The sequence below is a fragment of the Remersonia thermophila genome, chromosome 2, assembly GCF_042764415.1.
Source record: "Remersonia thermophila strain ATCC 22073 chromosome 2, whole genome shotgun sequence".
Classification (NCBI taxonomy): domain Eukaryota; kingdom Fungi; phylum Ascomycota; class Sordariomycetes; order Sordariales; family Chaetomiaceae; genus Remersonia; species Remersonia thermophila.
This window is the reverse complement of record NC_092218.1, coordinates 333913-350950: the sequence shown is the minus strand read 5'-3', so window position 1 is coordinate 350950 and position 17038 is coordinate 333913. Positions and strand designations below refer to the sequence as shown.

Sequence of the window (17038 nt, the reverse complement as noted above, 5' to 3'; positions counted from 1 at the left end):
CGCACAACGGTGCGTGTGCGACGGTCCAACTTCCCCTGAACTCTTCTTGGGCTGGGGCGGGGGGTGCTAACGCTGCCGTCGTGCCAACGTGTGTTTACTCCTTTGCGCCACGAACTCCCCGGCTCGGTGGACAAAGGGTGCAACTGCGGCCCACTGACGACGTCACACAGCGACGCGTCGCACAAAGGCCCCGTAGGGCAGGGTGCTGGCACGGGCGTGTTTCGAGGTTTGCCATTCCGTCGCCTGTCGAGTCAGCCCCTCGCGCTCTGCGATGCCCCCGAGCTGTGTGTCTCTTTCCCCCCTCGAGCCAGACTGCACGGGCTATTGGGGGTTGGCGCTCTTGGGGCCCTCATGGTAGTGGGCCATCTCCAAGCCGGCCCTGCGGAAGCCGCACTTGACGTAGAAGCCTTCGTTGTGCTCGCTGCAGTCGAGGATGGTCTTGTAGCAGCCGACGCGCTGGGCGATGAAGTCGAGGGCTTGGATGAGACGCAGGCCGAGCTTCTTGCCCTGCTGGTCCTTGGCGACGGCGATGTCTTCGATGTGGCCTACGAGGCCGAGGTTGTGGATGCTGGTTGGCGCAAAGATGTCATCAGCCCGTTTGTCCTGCAGGGCGCGGGGAGGAGGAACGGGCAGCAGCTCTTACAACTTGCGCTCGGCGAGCAGGGCGCCGGTGCCGACGACGCGGGGCGGGGTGGCGTTGGTGTCTTCGATGACGATGACAAAGTAGGAGCCGTCTTGCTTGGCCATCCAGTCGTAGCGCTCCTCCCACTGGTCCTTGGGAATGTCGCCGACGGTGGTCAGCACGCGCAGGCAGTCGAGGAAGCCCGTGTCATAGTCGGTGCGGCGGAGCTGGCGGAGCTTGTACCCCTCGGGCAGGGCGGCCTGCACCTCGGGGGAGAGGTACTCGGCGGGGAAGAGCTCCTTGTCTGCCATTGGAACGGTGTGCTGGGATGAACTGGTGGGAATGGTCGTCCGACTTGGCGCCGTTGCTTGTAGAGCTGTGGGTTGGTGTCGAAAGGGGGGAGGGGGGTGGGAGGATCTCGAATCCCAAGCCTGAGCACCCAACGGGCAATGGATCTTGAGAACCTAGGTAGGTATTCAATCGAGGCCACCAGAGGCAATGCAGGACGGTCTATTGTATACGTGCCAAAGTGTTTTCGAGGACAAGTTCGCACCCAATGCTGACCTCAGCTCAGCTCTGGCGTAGGATGCATCATCGACACCAGCCGGACAGCGTCAACGCTGTTGCACCCCCGATTGCGGCCGAGCGGATGCCCAGCGCTAGAGGTGGGGGGGGCGGGGGAGGGGGGCGGGGCATTGCGTCTCCAGGGTTGGTTTCCAGGCTCAAGGATGGCTTGCAGGTTTCCAGGGTTGGGGTGCTGCACCGCGATGCCTCCTCGATGGATTCGGAAGGCGGGGTTGAGGTGGGAGAGGTTCCATCGTTCTTGTCGGCATCCCCATCGTTGTTTGGGGGGGAAAGGGGGGAAGGGGCTTCACCTGCCCAGTGGACACCTGACAGGGACCGGGGATGGGGCGGCAGTTTCTCAGAGTAGCATCCAGTGCTCCTGGGCAGTTCCTTTCAATCTTCCACGCCTTCCAGCTTCACGCTTCCATCCGCTCTCTCTTGTTTTCGGTCGGCTTTCCAGTTTCCCTCGCTTTCAAGAGCCGTCTCTCGCCACTGGGACACGGGCATCATCCTTCCATCCTCCTCCAAAAATTTCTCCAGGGCAACATCCCTCCGACATTTCTGCCCCGGGAGGTCACCGTGTTTTCAATGTTTTCGCCTTTTGGATTGCCAAAATTGGCAGTAGAACGCTGCTCCGTGGGGGTTCTCTTCTCTCTTGTTGCTCCCTCTGTCTCCGTCTCTGTCTCTCTGTCTCTGTCCCGCGTTTGACTGGGTATCTTGGCCTCCACGTTCCTCAACCTGGACAACCTGGAAACCCAGGTCTCCCGGAGATCGTCAGGTTCGGCCCGGGGGGTCTTGGAATGACTCGAAACGTTCCAACCATCCCGCGCTCCATCCCGCAGCTGATGACCATGCCGGTGGAAGCGCCCTTGTTCTTCACACCTCACGTTAGGTGCGGTGATCAGCTGCCAGAACGGCCAAGGTCAGGTCTCAACAAACGCACCATATGCAGAATGCTGGGAGCCAAATCCCTGCTGCGTCGCTCCTCCATCTTCTGGCGGTGACGGGAGAGCACACGCCAATTCCAGCCCAGCCCAACCTCACCCCACCACCCACCCAATCTCACCGTCACATGCCTCTGTCCTGTCTCGCCCGGCGTGTTCCCGGTGTGCCCGGAGCAATTCCGTTTCCCCTTGTCGATCGGAACCCAAGGCCCGCCGTGCATGAAAGTCTGGGGTTGGAGGCACCCCTGATGCCGGTCATCGCGTGCCCATCGGTGGAGTTTCCGTTGACGTGGGTGCTGCCGACTCGCTTGCCCCAGTCTTTATGCAGGCCACTTTTCCATCCCAACGTTAAATGTTACCCACTCCCCTATTCTGCCGTATTCTTCAGTTGCTGCCCGGCCCCGTCTTCTTCAACGACAGACTCGGCCATGCCGCTTGTCGCTGCCGCTCCTAACCCTTAGCTTTGCGACTACGGCGACCGCTTCCTTAGAGCTGCTGCTGCTGCTGCTGCACGAGGGAACTCCAACTGCATCGTGGCCGCAACGGCGCCGGCAACTCGCGATCGCCCCCCAGCATGACCAACTACACCCGCCAGCCCGCCGCCCCTTTAGCATCCCAAGACCATGACAACACCGCCATGACGGGCCCGGTCGCCCTGACTCCCGAGGAGGAGTTTCTCGCTCTGCGCAGAGCCCGGCTTGCCTCTGCGAGCACCGCCCCCGATGTCGGCCACGGGCTGCTCCCGACCCGGGTCGCCAACTTGGTCAGCCTGGCCACGCGCTCCACGAGCCTGGCCGTCCGCGTCGGCACCACCGTCGGGGGCTACGGCCTCGACATGGCCAAGCACACGACCCTGTCCACCATTGAGCTCGGCCGGACCGTCGTCGGCGGCGTCCTGAGCACCGCCGGCAAGGACACCGTCCTTCGCTCTGCCGCCAAGGTTGTCCGTCCCGACATCGAGGCCAACATCGAACGGACCATCGACAGGGTCCACGCCGGCGTCGACCAGCTGGCCTTCTGGGCGGCCGCCGGCTTCAACCTCACGAGCGCCGCCCTGTCCATGTTCTCCGACACCACCCAGGCGTTCCTGTGGACCCTCGACCGCTTCTTCGGATCGACCGACTCGTCCCGTGCCATCGCAAGCATCATCGCCCTCGTCCGTCGAGAGCTCGGCAAGCCCGCCTCCACCGGACAGGTAGCCATCGGCGTCTCGGAGCTCGTCACCGCCTTCTGCGCCCTCGCCTATCTCCAGAGGTCCTGCAGGGCCCTGCTCGCCGAGGAGCGCCTCCGCCTCGCCGTCGACGAAATCGTCTGGGACGTCGTCGTCCTCAACAACGGAACCCGCGTCGATGTGTATGACGAGACCGCCAGCCGCCAGCTCGCCGCCGCCCAGGCCGTCGCGTCCGACGATGTGTCGTCGAAGCAGCTCGAGCGCTGGATCGCCAGCTCGGTTCCCGAAAGCTCGCAGGTGTCCATCACGAGGGAGATCGTCACCTCCGAAACCATCGAGATTCACGTCGTCGGCGATATCGACGAGGTCCGCGTGGAGGCGCCGCCGGGGCTCGAGCTGGTCGAGGAGCATCGCAGCCGGCCGCTCCAAGAAGGCGACGCGGCGGCCTCTGCGCGGTTCGTCTTCCGGCACGAGAACCGCGAGGAGAAGAGCATGTCGTTCCAGAAGGGAAACGGAGAGCTCACGCCGCTCTGGAACATGGAAAAGCGGCTCAGCCGCAAGTCGCTCGAGAGCTTGGTGAACCGCGACGGCTATGTTGGCGACGGCAGCATGATGCTGGAGGAGGAGACGCGCGCCGTCCCGGAGCCTGCGCCTTCCGCCTTGCTCGCACCGCCCCCGACAACAACGGCCGGTCCCGGCCAGATCACGGCCAACACGTCGCGGAGGCGTGAGCACTCGGAGATGCCCCTTGCGCCGCCGGTGATCCCATCGAGGATGTCTTCCAAATCGTCATGGACAAGCCCGCCGTCGCCTGCCCGGAAGGAACGCGATCATAGTTCCAAGTCGGGAAAGCGAGGCGGACTCAAGGACGCGCTGCAGAAGCCCAAGACCATCTTCGGCAACCAAAAGATGAAGGAGACGAATCCCGACGCGGACGCCAAAAACGACTCGGACCGGCGCAGCTTCATTTCGATCCACGAGAGCCTTCGACAGTCGACCGTCTCCTTATCGGAGACGTATTCGATCGCCACCGCCGACGGAGAACCCTCGTCGCGCGTCTATGTCGAATCCGCAGACGCGGCCGCCGATGATGCCGGCTCGGAGTGGGTGCCGTACCCCATCGACTCGCCGGCAAGGCAGCCCCGGCGGATGCACTCGTTCACCAAGAACATTTACACCCTGGGGGCCCAGACGTCGCAGACATCCCTCGTCTCGTATGTGTACCAGCGAAAGTTCAGCCCGGCCGAGCACCTGGGCACCCTCCGTCGCGACGGCGCCATCCCCGGCATGTTTCCGCAGCGCCACATGCTGGCCAACGCGGCGCGCTACATGCGCTTCGCCTCGGCGTCGTATGGATCCAAGTTCCTCAAGTTCATGGGCATCGGCACGGGCTTCCCGCGGCCCGGCATGTCGGACGACACGCACCACGAGCTGCGCGTCTTTGCTCACCACACCCGGTCCAAGCCCAGCGACATTCTGCTGGCGTCCTTCGTCGACCCCCAGGGCGGCACCGACGCCACGGGGGCCACCAACACGGGCGTCCCGATGGTGCACTACATCTCGCTCGATCACGAATCCAAGGCGGTCGTGCTCGTCTGCCGCGGCACCCTGGGGTTCGAGGATGTGCTCGCCGACATGACGTGCGACTATGACGACCTGGCCTGGCGAGGCCGCACGTACAAGGTGCACAAGGGCGTCCACGCCTCGGCCCGGCGCCTCCTGTACGGCGGCGACGGCCGCGTCCTGCACACCCTGAAGGCTGCCCTGGACGAGTTCCCCGACTACGGCCTGGTGCTGACGGGTCATTCCCTCGGCGCCGCCGTCACTTCCCTCCTGGCCATCATGCTTTCGGAGCCCGGCCAGGGCACCGGCACCCCGTTCGTCACATCCGCCGAGCCGCACGGCAACCAGCTCACGTATCATGACGAGCCCGCCCAGCAGCCGAGCCACATCTGCCTCCCCGCCAACCGCCCGATCCACGTCTACGCCTACGGCCCGCCGGCCACCGTATGCCCGGCCCTGCGTCGCGCCACCCGCGGTCTCATCACCACAATCGTCAACGGCAACGACCTGGTGCCCCACCTCTCGCTCGGCCTCCTGCACGACCTCCAGGCCACCGCCGTGGCGCTTAAGACGGACCACGCCACCGCCAAGTCGGAGCTTCTCCGCCGCGTTTGGCAATCCCTGGCCTCGGCTCCGAACAGAAAAGGCTACTGGAGCGGCGCGTCCGCCCCGTCCTCCACCCCAGCTGCGCAGTCCCGCTCCTCCACCGCAGCCCCGCCCCCGTCGGACGACCTCCTTTCCTCCCTCGACTTCGCCGACGACGCCACCTGGTCCTACTCAACCCTCCAGTCCCTGCGCCAGGCCGTCTCTGCGTCGGGCGGCATCAAGCTGGTCCCTCCTGGCGAGGTATTTGTGGTGGAGAGCGCGCCCGTGCTGAGGCGCGACGCGTTTGTGGCGGCGAGCGGCGCCCCCGGGCCTGCGCGTTGGTGGGAGCGCGAGGAGAACAGGTTTGGAAGGCCCGCCCGGCGTGTTGTGTTGCGGTACGTGAAGGATGCGGAGAAGAGGTTTGGGGAGCTCCGGTTTGGGAGGGGTATGTTGACGGATCATAGCCCCGGGAGGTATGAGAAGGCGCTGGAGAGGTTGGCGGCGGGGGTCGGAGTCAAGGTTTAGTGGCCTTTTAGGGAGCTGGCGTGAGAGGCAAAAGGAACGTAGGGATGGGGAGTGAGGCGAAGGAAGAGGAGGAAGAGGAAGAGGGGGGGAGGGACGTGGCACGATGGCAATACCCTGGCAAGTGTTTGGAATTGGCGCAGCTGGCTGGTTGGTTGGTTTGACTTGACTTGGATCCGGGCGGTTCCTGTAAGTGGCCGTCATGCTGGGCGGGTGGATATATTTGTTTTGCATTCAGCATCGAGTTGGAGTTGGGTTAGAGCAGGTTTTGGCTTTTCATGGTTGGGGAGGGGGAGGATTCATTCATTGCATCTAGCATGGTTTTGTACATAGCAGGCATCACAAAGACGGCAAAACAGCAACGGCAAAACGATCATCACAGAAGGAATATACCATAGACCCTAGGAGAAGTTTCTACAACCAGTATAGATTCACACAGGTGCCGCCCCCTGGCATACCGCTCCCTTGGTTTGTTGTTTTTGTTTTTCTTTCTTTTTTTTCTTTTTGTGTTTGGGCTTACTCTGGCTTCTCCGTCACGATCTTGCCGTCCTTGTCATACCAGATCTCCTTGACCTTGACGGACCTCAGATGGTCGACACCCTTGCTCAGCTCGCAATCGTGGTGGAACAGCCACCAGCGCCCCTGGAACTCGACGATGGAGTGGTGGGTCGTCCAGCCCAGCACGGGCTCCAGGATCCTGCCGCCGTAGGTGAAGGGGCCGTACGGGGTGTCGCCGACGGCGTAGCAGAGGTAGTGGGTGTCGCCGGTCGAGTAGCTAAAGTAGTACTTGCCGTTGTACTTGTGCAGCCAGGCGGCCTCGAAGAAGCGGCGGTCGTGGTCGTCGGCGGCGATGGGCTCGCCCGTCTCGGGGGCGAGGATTTGGATCTCGCGCACCTCCTCGGCGAACTGGAGCATGTCGTCGGTCATCTTGGCGACGCGCGGGCCGAGGGCGCGGACGCCGGGGCCCGAGGGCTCCTTGGGGCCGGACCAGGCCGCGTCGAAGATGCCGTTGCCCTGCTGGTAGCACTGCAGCTGGCCGCCCCAGAGGCCGCCAAAGTACATGTAGGCGGCGCCGTCGTCGTCGACGAAGACGGCCGGGTCGATCGAGTAGCTGCCCTTGATGGGCTCGGGCTCGGGCTTGAAGGGCCCCTCGGGGGTGTCGGCGACGGCGACGCCGATGCGGAAGATGCCCTCCTTGTCGCGGGCCGGGAAGTAGAGGTAGTACTTGCCGTCCTTGGTGGCGGCGTCGGGGGCCCAGAGCTGCTTGCTCACCCAGGGAATGTCCTCGACCTTGAGGGCGATGCCGTGGTCGGTCACGGGCGAGGCGGGGTCCAGCGAGGCGAGCGAGAAGACGTGGTAGTCGGCCATGTCGTACTGGTCGCCATTGTCGTTGAACTGGATGTCGGTCTCGCGGTCGTGCGAGGGGTAGATGTAGAGCTTGCCGTTGAAGACATGCGCGGAGGGGTCCGCCGTGTAGATGTTGGTGATGAGAGGAGCCATGGTTGCGGTCTGGACGTGACGAGGACTGCTTGTCGGCTTTGCTGGCTTTTCTTTGTTCTTTTTTTGTAAAGGGGGGGGAAGCGTTGGAGGGGTGGACGGTGTCGAAGTGGTAAGACACAAACAGGCACACACACACGCAGACAAGAAAAAGAAGCACGTTCACGACGGACCTTTGCCCCCGGATTATATATACCCGTCAGCCAGCCTAGCCATCCCCGCCGCCTAGGAGTTCCGGGCCGTTTGAGGCCTTGTGATGACGCAGGAGGGGCCCTATGTGATCACGCTGCAGCCGGCCCGGCGTGTTGGATCGACGAGGGGCCCAAGGCCATGCGCGTGGCTGGCGGCTGGCCCCATTTCTCTATTTATCCCCATTTAACCGTCTGGCCAGCGATCCGACGCCGACTTGGCGGGGCCAGCTTCTGCGGGGACCGGGGCTGAGCGGCTCTTGTCCAGACGACGTGATGGCGCGGTTTCGTCGTCTCGCTTCCAGGCGCTTCTTCTGCTGGCTAGTGCCGTGAGGAATCTGGTGGTGGTCTTGTCGCTCGCTCAGGAGATGTCGAGCCGAGCGAGCGTCTTTTGTCATTGCTCATGGAGGGGGGGCCCGCCATGAGCCATTATGCTGTCACGGCTAAACACGGGGCGGCACGCGGCCGGATGGGTAACGAGACCCAAGCAAGACAGACATGTGCTCGGGTGTCTCTGAGGGTAATGGCCGGCTTCTCCACCGACCACAGAGAGAGAGAGAGAGAGAGAGAGAGAGAGAGGTTAACGGACCTTGACAAGAACCACCGCTCAGCCAGGCGTGGTGGCTTGAGTAGGAGAGGATGAGTGCGGTTTGCGGGGGTGGCATGGAGACAGGACGGACAACACCCCGCATACCCTAACCCTAACCCTATGATCTGCACCGAACCCTCCCAGGCGTGGGGCGCGGGGACGAGACCTGGTCAGGTCGTACGAAGCACGAGCCCATACAGGTCACGACAGAGTAACTACCGTAGTTATTAACCAGAAGTATGCAAGCCTGGGATATCCTAAAATAACCACCCGGCTAGCGTCGCCCATGCGCCAGCATCAGCGTCAACTCTCCACCCTCAAGACCTCAACAGTTCCACGGAAGGGTTCCAAGTGCTCTTGGGTGCTCTTAGCGCCTCGCACAAGGTTGATAGACAGACGACAGGAGGACTTTGTGACTCGGTCTGACCGTTTCTTTTTTTTTTTTTTTTTTTTTTTTTGCGATCTTGCTGTGTCCGTAAACTGCCGAGGTTGCCACTTCTCCCCCCTTTTTTTGTGCTGAGGCTTTTTGTTTGTCGTTAGTGAATCCTCTCAAACCCAACCCCGGAGTTGGTTTTTCTCGCTGGCAACCCTCCGTCACCACGGCACCAGCCTGCCATATCTTGGGTAACGTACTTGGGCCGTGTAAGATAGAATATGCAGAGGACACAGACTTTCGGATCATAGCGTAAAGGCAAGGAAACACAGCTACACCGTATGTAGGCTCACGCAAACCGAACCTAACCTTTTCTCTCTCGTGGGTCAACAAAACAGAGCCAACGGCCATGGCCTGGCCTGCTCAGCATTCTCGCTTTCCTATAGTATCAAGCGCGAATCCCACTTCCTGGGTTTGTTGCATGGATGTTGCTGCAAGCCAAGAGGCGGCTGATCAGCCCCAAACCAAAATGCCCTATCACCATCCTCCATCAACGCTGCCACGAGCGCAATCCGCCATGGGTTGGGCCCGTCATTGGTCCCTCCGACCTTGCCCCCATGCCATTCTACGCTAGGCTATTGCGCATCCGGGCAAGCCACCAGGGGCCGTTCACGCCAGGGCATGGCGACCCCATTGTCGGCAAGGCTGAGCCCCTTGGGGGAGGACATGCCGTCTATTGAAAACCCGCCGACGCGTCGCTCCCGAGGTCCTGCTGGCGCCTCCCTCTCTCTCCCTGTCTCTCGATCTCTCCCGCGCGAACCGTTGGCCTGTGAGACACGACGATCCGCGCCCAGCCGTCGCCATGATCGCCGCCGCGTTATCGCCGCCGGTGACGACCCCGGCGCCCGTGCCACCGCCCGCCGTGGCCAGCCTGCTGGGTCTCGCCGACCTCCGACCTCGTCAATACAACATGGATTGCGTTGTATGATGACCCTTCTTCCTGGCGTTGCCATGGCGGAGGCCCCCCCAACCCGACCGCCGGGGCTGACAAAAAACCAACCTCCAGGACGAAGCCGCGCAGTGCACCGCCTACCTGGACTGCACCAGTGAGATCCTGACCGCGACCAACTACATGGCGGCCGCCACCCAGTGCATCTGTGACAAGGGGCAGGAATACATGGAGTGTTTCTTCTCCGAAGTCGTCACGGGAACCTGTTCGCAGTACTACCTCATGAGCGGATACGGTTGGTCTCCTCGTCTCGAGGCGAGATGCCGGACGGATGGATAGCGCCTAACATGGCTCGCAGCGTACTCGGACTTCGAGTCCTACTTCTTCAGCTTCTACTGCGGCGGCACGAGGCCAAGCCCCAAGACCTTCGCACCTGACACGAGCGACGACACGAGCGACGAGCCCACAATCCCTACGCCGTGAGTCCAGACGATCTAGCGCGCTTGGCTGTTCCTTGTGCTGACACGATGCCGTTTGCAGAGGGGCGGTGAGCATCGCCTTGACGTAGGTTCACGAGCGCGGAGCCCGCACCAGTTGTTGTTGTTATTGTTCAGGTTAAAGGCTGACATATATCTCAAGAACCGTTGACGTCGTCACCGTCACGACCCCGCTGCCGGCGCCCGTGTACGATGGCAAGGCCGATTATACGGGGTCCGGCCCTCTCCTCCAGGGAACCTGCGCCGATACCGCTTTCACGCTCGTCGATGGCGGAGCCGCCATGCTCTACGCCGGGTTCCAAGGCTGCATCCGGGACAAGCCGGACTGCTGTCCTTGGGACGTGGCCGAGGCCGCCTTGGCCGCGCCGACCGCGGACGGCAAGGCTCTTGGATGGAACTTCCCACAGCCTGCCGATGTGAGGGTGGGCGTGCTGACGAGCTGTCCGGATGATTACTACTCCGTCCCCGGAGGCTGCTGCCCCAAGTGAGTTGCTCCCCGTCCTGGCCTGTCTTCTTTCGATCCTCCACCAGGATGATGTAAGCCACCTGGCTAACCGACTCGAACCCAGGGGCTACTACCCGTTCACGGCCGCGCTCGGTGGCGTCACGCCGTGCTGGAGCTCCGCCGCGCGTACGCTCCGGCCGCCGGAGCTGACGGTCGAGAAGGACGGCGAGAGCTCCAGGCCTACGTCGGCCGTCGTCAACGTTGTGTTTGCGATGCAATTTCCCGTCGACGAGAACGCCGGCAAGGGCGGCGGCGGCTTGTCGACCGCCGCCATCGCCGGAATCGGCGCCGGCGCCGGCGTTGCTCTCATCGCCATCGCCGGTATCGCCTTTTGCCTGTGGCGCCGGGGCCGCCAAAAGAAGGTCGCCGCCGCCGCCGCTGCCGCGGCCGCTCCCATTCCTCCCAACCAGCAACCAACGATCCCGGGCCAACCGCAGACCTTACCGCCTCTGCACCCGCAGGCCGTGTCACCTCTGCGCCCGCAGCCGCCGCAGCCGCCGATGGCCCAACAGCCTGGCGGGCTGTACCCTCCTCCCGCCGGCACACCCGGCCCGTACGACCGGAACAGCATGGTCAGCACCAGCGGCACCCCCGTTTCCCCCCTCGCCCCGCAAAGCACGGGCACCTCGGCCGGGCACGTCAGCTCGCCCAGCTCCCAAGGCGACCACGCGCACCTCCTCCAGCACAGCAACAGCACCAGCAGCAACGGCTACTTCGCCGGCGGGGCGGCCGCCGCGGCGCTCAACCCGCGCCACTCGACCGTCTCCAACGGCGGCAGCGGCGGCGGCGGCAGCCCCGCCCACCCGGCGGGCTTCCCCGCCCCCATCGCCGAGGCCGACGAGGGCCGGCCGCTGAGCTCGTATCCCCAGGAGCTCCAGGCCCAGCCGTTCCCCCAGGAAATGTATGCGGGAATTCCCGGACAGGAGCAGCAGCAGCAACAGCAGCAGCAGCAACAACAGCAGCATCACTACAACGCACCTCCCCCGCAACAGCAGCAGCCTCAGCAGCAGCCGTACTACGGGCAGCCTCCGCAGTACGCCGAGGCAGGCCAGCCGTACGGCGGGTACCCGTCCACGCCGTCGCCGCCGCCGCCCGCCGGGGCCCAGGAGATGGACGCGACCAGGGCGGCGTACGAGATGCCGGGCGATATGCCTCGTCCTCCTCCTGCACCTCAGGGGCCGTTGGGTGGGGCTCGCCAATAGAGGGGTCCGGAAGGATGTGAAGGAGGGTGGGGGTGGGGGGTTTGTGTGTGTGTGTGAGAGAGAGAGAGAGTTTATGAATGAGTCAGTGAGGGTGCGTTGGTGAAGGGTTGGGATGTGGGAGTAATAGTGGTTGGAATATTATTAATCCGGATTGTCTATCCCATTTCAGTGGGAAATAATGATGCGATCAGGAACGTAACATACCACGATGCCGCCTGTATAGGTAATGCAATTAACAAATCATTCTACTTACACAGGAGGTTTGACGGTTTCGGTAAAAAAAAAAAAAAAAAAAAAAAAAAGGTGTGCTATGACTGGTTCTGTTCTTTTATGAGGCCGGGAGAGCCTTGGATCGGGACGGGTACGGTGCCCGTGGTGGGTCTCCCCTCGACCGCGTTGTCTGATTGGTCGGCTTTGTCGAAACCCAAAGCTGCACGGCTCCCGGTCATCTGTCATTGCGGCTGTGTGCGTTTCTTCTGATGGCATATTCAGTGAAGCCACCCCCCCCCCCTCCCCCCCCTGCCTCCCGCGGGAACGGCTGCCCTGCCCGCTGGCCCGTAGGGATCTGGTCCGAGGTACCTATCCAGCTTGGGACCCGGAGCAAGGCGAGGGCTGTTTCGCGTGCATCAACACCCACCACCAACGGCGCACACGGCATGATGTCAGCGTGGCCCATGATTGGCACTGGGCAGGCCTCTGAAGCTCCGCTGCCTTTTCGGCTCAGAGTCACACAAGGTCTGTACGTGAGGATCAATCATGTTGCAGGAAAGGTTCCATGTGCAAAGATATGAAGAACCCGCGGCGGCCATCCATGCTACGACACGAGTTTCCCTGCCTGGGCAGACGGAGGAATGGGGCGGTTGAGCTACGTAACCGATTGGTGGTTGGCGGAAACAAAGGCGTTGTGTGTTGGTTGATCTAGGTACGGTAGGGTGCGTTAGGATGAGGTACGGTACAAACGCCGCCTTGCGCTCTCGGGTCGGTTTGGCACTGCGGCCCCGTTCGCGACCTACGGCTTGCTCGGTCCGGACAGCAGAGGGTAGGTAGTGGACTTGAGCACCCGCGAGCGAGCCATTCTGCACGCGCTGGACCGGCTGCAGAAGAAAAAGAAGGACGTTGAAAAACCTATGCGTGCGGTCACCGTCGGCCAACGAAACAGAGCTCGACACGCTCAAGTCCATGCACCCAGACGTGGTGAAGGCGGCTGCGTGGAAGACAACCAAGTCGTGGTTGAGAGAGGGAGGGGGAGAAAGGGGGGGGGGGGGCTTGAGGAGAGACACTTTTGACTTGACATGACATCACCAGGTACTCACTGTATAGTACAGACCTCCTTGATGACTTGTCGTTTCTGATGGCCCAAAGCAACCAGACAGAGTCAGCTACACCCCCCTTCCCCCCCCCCCCCCCCCCCCCCTGGCGCCCCCCTAGGCACAGTGCATATACAGTGCCATTCTTCAGGTTGCATGTCTGTCTGCCTTGTCTGGTCCGCGCGCAACGTGCCCGGTTCGGCGGCCTGCGCATGTCGCTGTGGCGTGGCAAGGTGACCGCTTCGTCTTGGGCCTCCCACGGCTTCTATATGGTGCTTGGTGTCCCGAATGTCGTTGCCCTCGCCTTACGTCCACCTCGCCAGGGAATGCACCCGGCCTGATCGGACCCAGCTGAGCTCAGGCTGGCTTGCCACCATGGACCCCTCAGGCCCCGATGAGACAGTGGCTGTGACGCACAGCTGAGCAACCGCCGGTCCGGTTCTTGGGCATCGCAGGATCCCCTTGACTTGCTGCGCGCACGAAGCCACGTATGAGTGATTTCTAAAATGCGATCGCCTCGTAACGGACCACGAACCGTCCTCCGTATATCCTCGTCAGAAAGCCGCACCGCTCACGAGAGCTCGTCGTCTCTCCCCTCCCCCCTCCCCTCCCCCCCCCCCGCATCGTATTGCGTGGGGTGTACGGCGATCACCGGCTTTGCTCCGTCTCACAAGGACGCCCCACGCTCGAGGCATTTCATGATTTCATGTAGCTGATCCTTCGCCTGCTTCTGCCTCCTGACCCGCTGGATAGACCCGTTCAATCGCCCCGCCAACTCTCTGGGAAGACCCGCCATGGTATCTCATGCTGTCTGCTTTGACCATGCCGGCGGCGGCATCATCGTCGGCGGTGCGTGTCCTGGCCCGGCCGCGGTGGAATTCGACCCTGGGATCCCGCCTTCTGCTACGCCCGAGGAGCGACCGCCGCCCCCCAAGGCGTACGGCGATCCGTGGGCCTGGGACGAGGACGAGCAAGACTACGTGCGCGTTGGACCGGGTACGTGGCGTGGCGCGGCGTGCTTTGGGGGAGCCAGGCCGCCCTGCCTGTCCGAGATGCAAAGCCGCTAACAGGCAGCAGATGGCCTAAAACAGCTGTATACCGAGTATCAAAGGGCCGGATTCGCAGCAGCGACATCCTCGGCTCTATTACCCCTTTCCCACCCCGGGACTTCGACCGCAACGGATCACAACCACCTCGGAGGCGGCTCCAACGGCATCCCGAAATCACCGCCCGCCTCCCCAGGCCGGTCCCACGCGTGGAACCAACCTCTCAGCGACGGTAAGCAAGATCCACGAGGCATCAGAGCGTCCTCATCGCCATCCGCCGCCGGTCTGTCTGACGCTTCAGCTCCCCCGCCCGCCACCGCAGAGTTCCAAATCGTTGGCAAGCCAAAGCGCTTCTTCACCCCGGGACGCATCTTCAAAACCGTCTGGTTCGAGCCATGCCCGCCCACCAAGACCGCTCCCACCCCTGGCGCCCAGGCCCAGCCCCGGCCATCCGCCTGGACCAGCCAATGCCCGGCCTTCCACGGAACCCAACCCCTCGCCTGCTTCCGGTGGTTCGTCGTCGTCCGTCGGCGCCTGCACTACTCGCTATGCTTCCGCATCACGACGGCCGCCGCCTCGGTCGCCGACGCCGCGTACAACAAGACCAACGGCATCGACCGCGTCTCCGACTACGTGGTGCTGCACAACGCCAACGTCGAGCCGGCCCGTCCGTCGCCCGCCGAGAACATCACGCGCGAGCCCCTGGCCGTGATCATTGAGGACGCGCGCCAGTTCATCGCGCCGATCGCCCGGCTGGACTGCGGGCGCGTGTACACGGTGGAGGATCGCCTGCCGGTGGCCAAGATTGGGCGGGTTCATAAAGACGATTTGGACAAGCTGTGCGAGTATTATAAAGACAGCGTGCTGCACTGAGGTAGGCGGGCAGACGTTGAAATCGCAACAACGACAAGAACAGCAACAACATGATCGATAGAAAGCCCATCAAGAAGATGAGGATAGGAAGGAAGGAAAACACGCACGCACATACACACATACACACAAAAACAAGAAAAAAAAGAAAGGAAGAAACAGCCACAAGAAAAGGCCGTGCGTCCGGGATGAGGCTATAATAATGGTTCATGAACCCCTGGCCCGTCCCGGCCTCGATGGTTTGATATTCCTGATCCTCCAGGGCAAAACGCTCAACAAAGGAACCCATCCCCGAGACCACCGCAACACCCGCGCCCTCTTGACCGTTGACCACGGCCGGAAACAGAGGAGGCCGGCGGGCCCAAAGTGCGAAGCGTATGCGAAGGCTTGAGGAATCCGGCACGTTTCCCGGTGTTTATCGTTGGGAACGCATGTTATAAGCACCACGGCTATCTACCCACATGGATTCGGTACAAACCAGGACAAGGCTGCAGGCAGACATGCAAAGAAGTCAATCCACACCCAACCGAGAGGGGTCAGCCCCCCCTCTTCCCTCTCCCCGCCTCTCTCGTTTCGTCAAAAGTCCTGCACGCCCGTTTCCCCCAACAACACCCTCTCCCTCTTCCTCCTCTTTCTCCCCCCGCCAGCACCGCCACCCACCTCGCCACCGCCCCCCTTCTCATCCCCCTCCTCAAGGTCATCATCGTCGTCATCGTCAAACGACGAGGCCCACTCCGCCTCTTCCTCGTCAAACCACCGCTCCTCCATCTCCCTCCTCTCCAGCACGTCGTACTCGTCGTTCCCGTCCACGAGCCCCGCGTAGTCAAAGTCGCCGTCCTCGCCGCGGATGAAGCGGTCGCGGAGGAACGCCTCCCACTGCCGGCGGCCTTCGGCGCGCGTGCGCGGCGGCGGGGCGAGCGACGCGGCGAGGCGGCTGAAGGCCCGCCCGCCGGGCTCCAAGGCCGCCGCGTCGCCGTCCTGCCGCGACGGGGACCCGGATTCCCCGCCGGGACGCGCGGCGGAACGTCCGCCCGAGGGTGGAGCGAACCGTACCCTCCGTTCGTTGTCCTTCTTTTCCTTTTCCTCCTCCTCCTCCTCCTCCTCCTCCTCCTCATCGTCGTCGTCATCATCGTCGTCGTCGTCGTTGTAGCCGCGCCGTTGTTGTTGTCGTTGCTCCTGTTGTTCCCTCAACCTGGCCAGCCGCTCTTCGCCCCGCAGCAGCGATCCCTCCAGAACGCGCGCGTAACCCTTGGCGCGGCCCTCGGCCTCGCGCTCGGCGGGGGTTTGGAAGCGGCGGATGAGCGAGTCGTAGAGGAGAGGGTCTGATGGGCGGTGTTAGCAGGTCTTACAAGCCGTGCTTTTTTGCTCCGTTTCCATGTCGGCTGCTTTTCTCCTGCCCGGGTTTGCCTTGTGCGGGTCTTGTCTGGATGGAGATGAGAATGAGAGGTTTCTTAAAACAAAAGATCCACCCCAACAACCCTTCCCTCCTCCTTGCCTTCAATGAAGCCGAGTGTATCGAGTTTGCTCCTTGCTCTCTCTCATTCATCCTTCGCTCATCATGCATCAAACCTCATCCGGGCCGTCCCCCGTCCTCTCTCACACCACACCACAGGCAATTGGTTTTTTTTTTCCTCACAAAAAGACGGAAATAAAAAAAAAAGAGCCCTACCGGCCAGCTCATGCTCGCTGGATTCAAAATACCCGGGGTTCTTTTCCAGGTACGCGCGCCGGCGGTTCTGCACCCGGATCCGGGCCGCGTGCTCCGGGGATCGAGGGGGTCTTGGTCGAGGCCGCGACAGGGAATCGTCGGGCGTCGCCGGGGGCGAGTCGAAGCGGGGAGCCATTGCCATACGATGCATTGATTCCGCTTGTATCGTAAGAGGCTGAAAATCGTGAAGAAAAAAAAATGTATTCGAATGCTGGATTGTCGGATGAATGAGGGAATGAACAAATGTACGGACCGTGACAACCAAGATTCCACTGACAACATGGCTCTTGTTCTGCTGAAGGCGCTCTGACAAGGCGGCTCGTAACGATACAGTAA

General features: G+C 62.4%; 6 protein-coding genes across 6 annotated transcripts; 3 read left to right on the top strand and 3 right to left on the bottom strand.

Annotated features, from left to right (window-relative positions):
• Window positions 1-321: 321 nt before the first annotated feature.
• VTJ83DRAFT_1554 (uncharacterized protein) lies at window positions 322-933 on the bottom strand (the record flags this gene model as incomplete). Its single annotated transcript, XM_071007726.1, has 2 exons — window positions 322-568; window positions 644-933. 2 exons carry the CDS (start codon window positions 931-933, stop codon window positions 322-324), a joined length of 537 nt encoding a protein of 178 aa, XP_070868094.1.
• Window positions 934-2704: 1771 nt separating this feature from the next.
• VTJ83DRAFT_1553 (uncharacterized protein) lies at window positions 2705-5974 on the top strand (the record flags this gene model as incomplete). Its single annotated transcript, XM_071007725.1, has 1 exon — window positions 2705-5974. One exon carries the CDS (start codon window positions 2705-2707, stop codon window positions 5972-5974), a length of 3270 nt encoding a protein of 1089 aa, XP_070868093.1.
• Window positions 5975-6487: 513 nt separating this feature from the next.
• VTJ83DRAFT_1552 (uncharacterized protein) lies at window positions 6488-7471 on the bottom strand (the record flags this gene model as incomplete). Its single annotated transcript, XM_071007724.1, has 1 exon — window positions 6488-7471. One exon carries the CDS (start codon window positions 7469-7471, stop codon window positions 6488-6490), a length of 984 nt encoding a protein of 327 aa, XP_070868092.1.
• Window positions 7472-9480: 2009 nt separating this feature from the next.
• On the top strand, window positions 9481-11771 carry VTJ83DRAFT_1551 (uncharacterized protein; the record flags this gene model as incomplete). The annotated part of the gene is made up of 6 exons (XM_071007723.1): window positions 9481-9600; window positions 9685-9862; window positions 9926-10046; window positions 10108-10131; window positions 10207-10548; window positions 10634-11771. The coding sequence occupies 6 exons, from the start codon at window positions 9481-9483 to the stop codon at window positions 11769-11771; spliced, it is 1923 nt and encodes a 640-aa protein (XP_070868091.1).
• A 2101-nt stretch (window positions 11772-13872) lies between these two features.
• On the top strand, window positions 13873-14997 carry VTJ83DRAFT_1550 (uncharacterized protein; the record flags this gene model as incomplete). Its single annotated transcript, XM_071007722.1, has 3 exons — window positions 13873-14074; window positions 14156-14356; window positions 14447-14997. The coding sequence occupies 3 exons, from the start codon at window positions 13873-13875 to the stop codon at window positions 14995-14997; spliced, it is 954 nt and encodes a 317-aa protein (XP_070868090.1).
• A 573-nt stretch (window positions 14998-15570) lies between these two features.
• Window positions 15571-16853, bottom strand: VTJ83DRAFT_1549 (uncharacterized protein; the record flags this gene model as incomplete). Its single annotated transcript, XM_071007720.1, has 2 exons — window positions 15571-16316; window positions 16664-16853. The coding sequence occupies 2 exons, from the start codon at window positions 16851-16853 to the stop codon at window positions 15571-15573; spliced, it is 936 nt and encodes a 311-aa protein (XP_070868089.1).
• Between the last annotated feature and the right edge of the window lie 185 nt (window positions 16854-17038).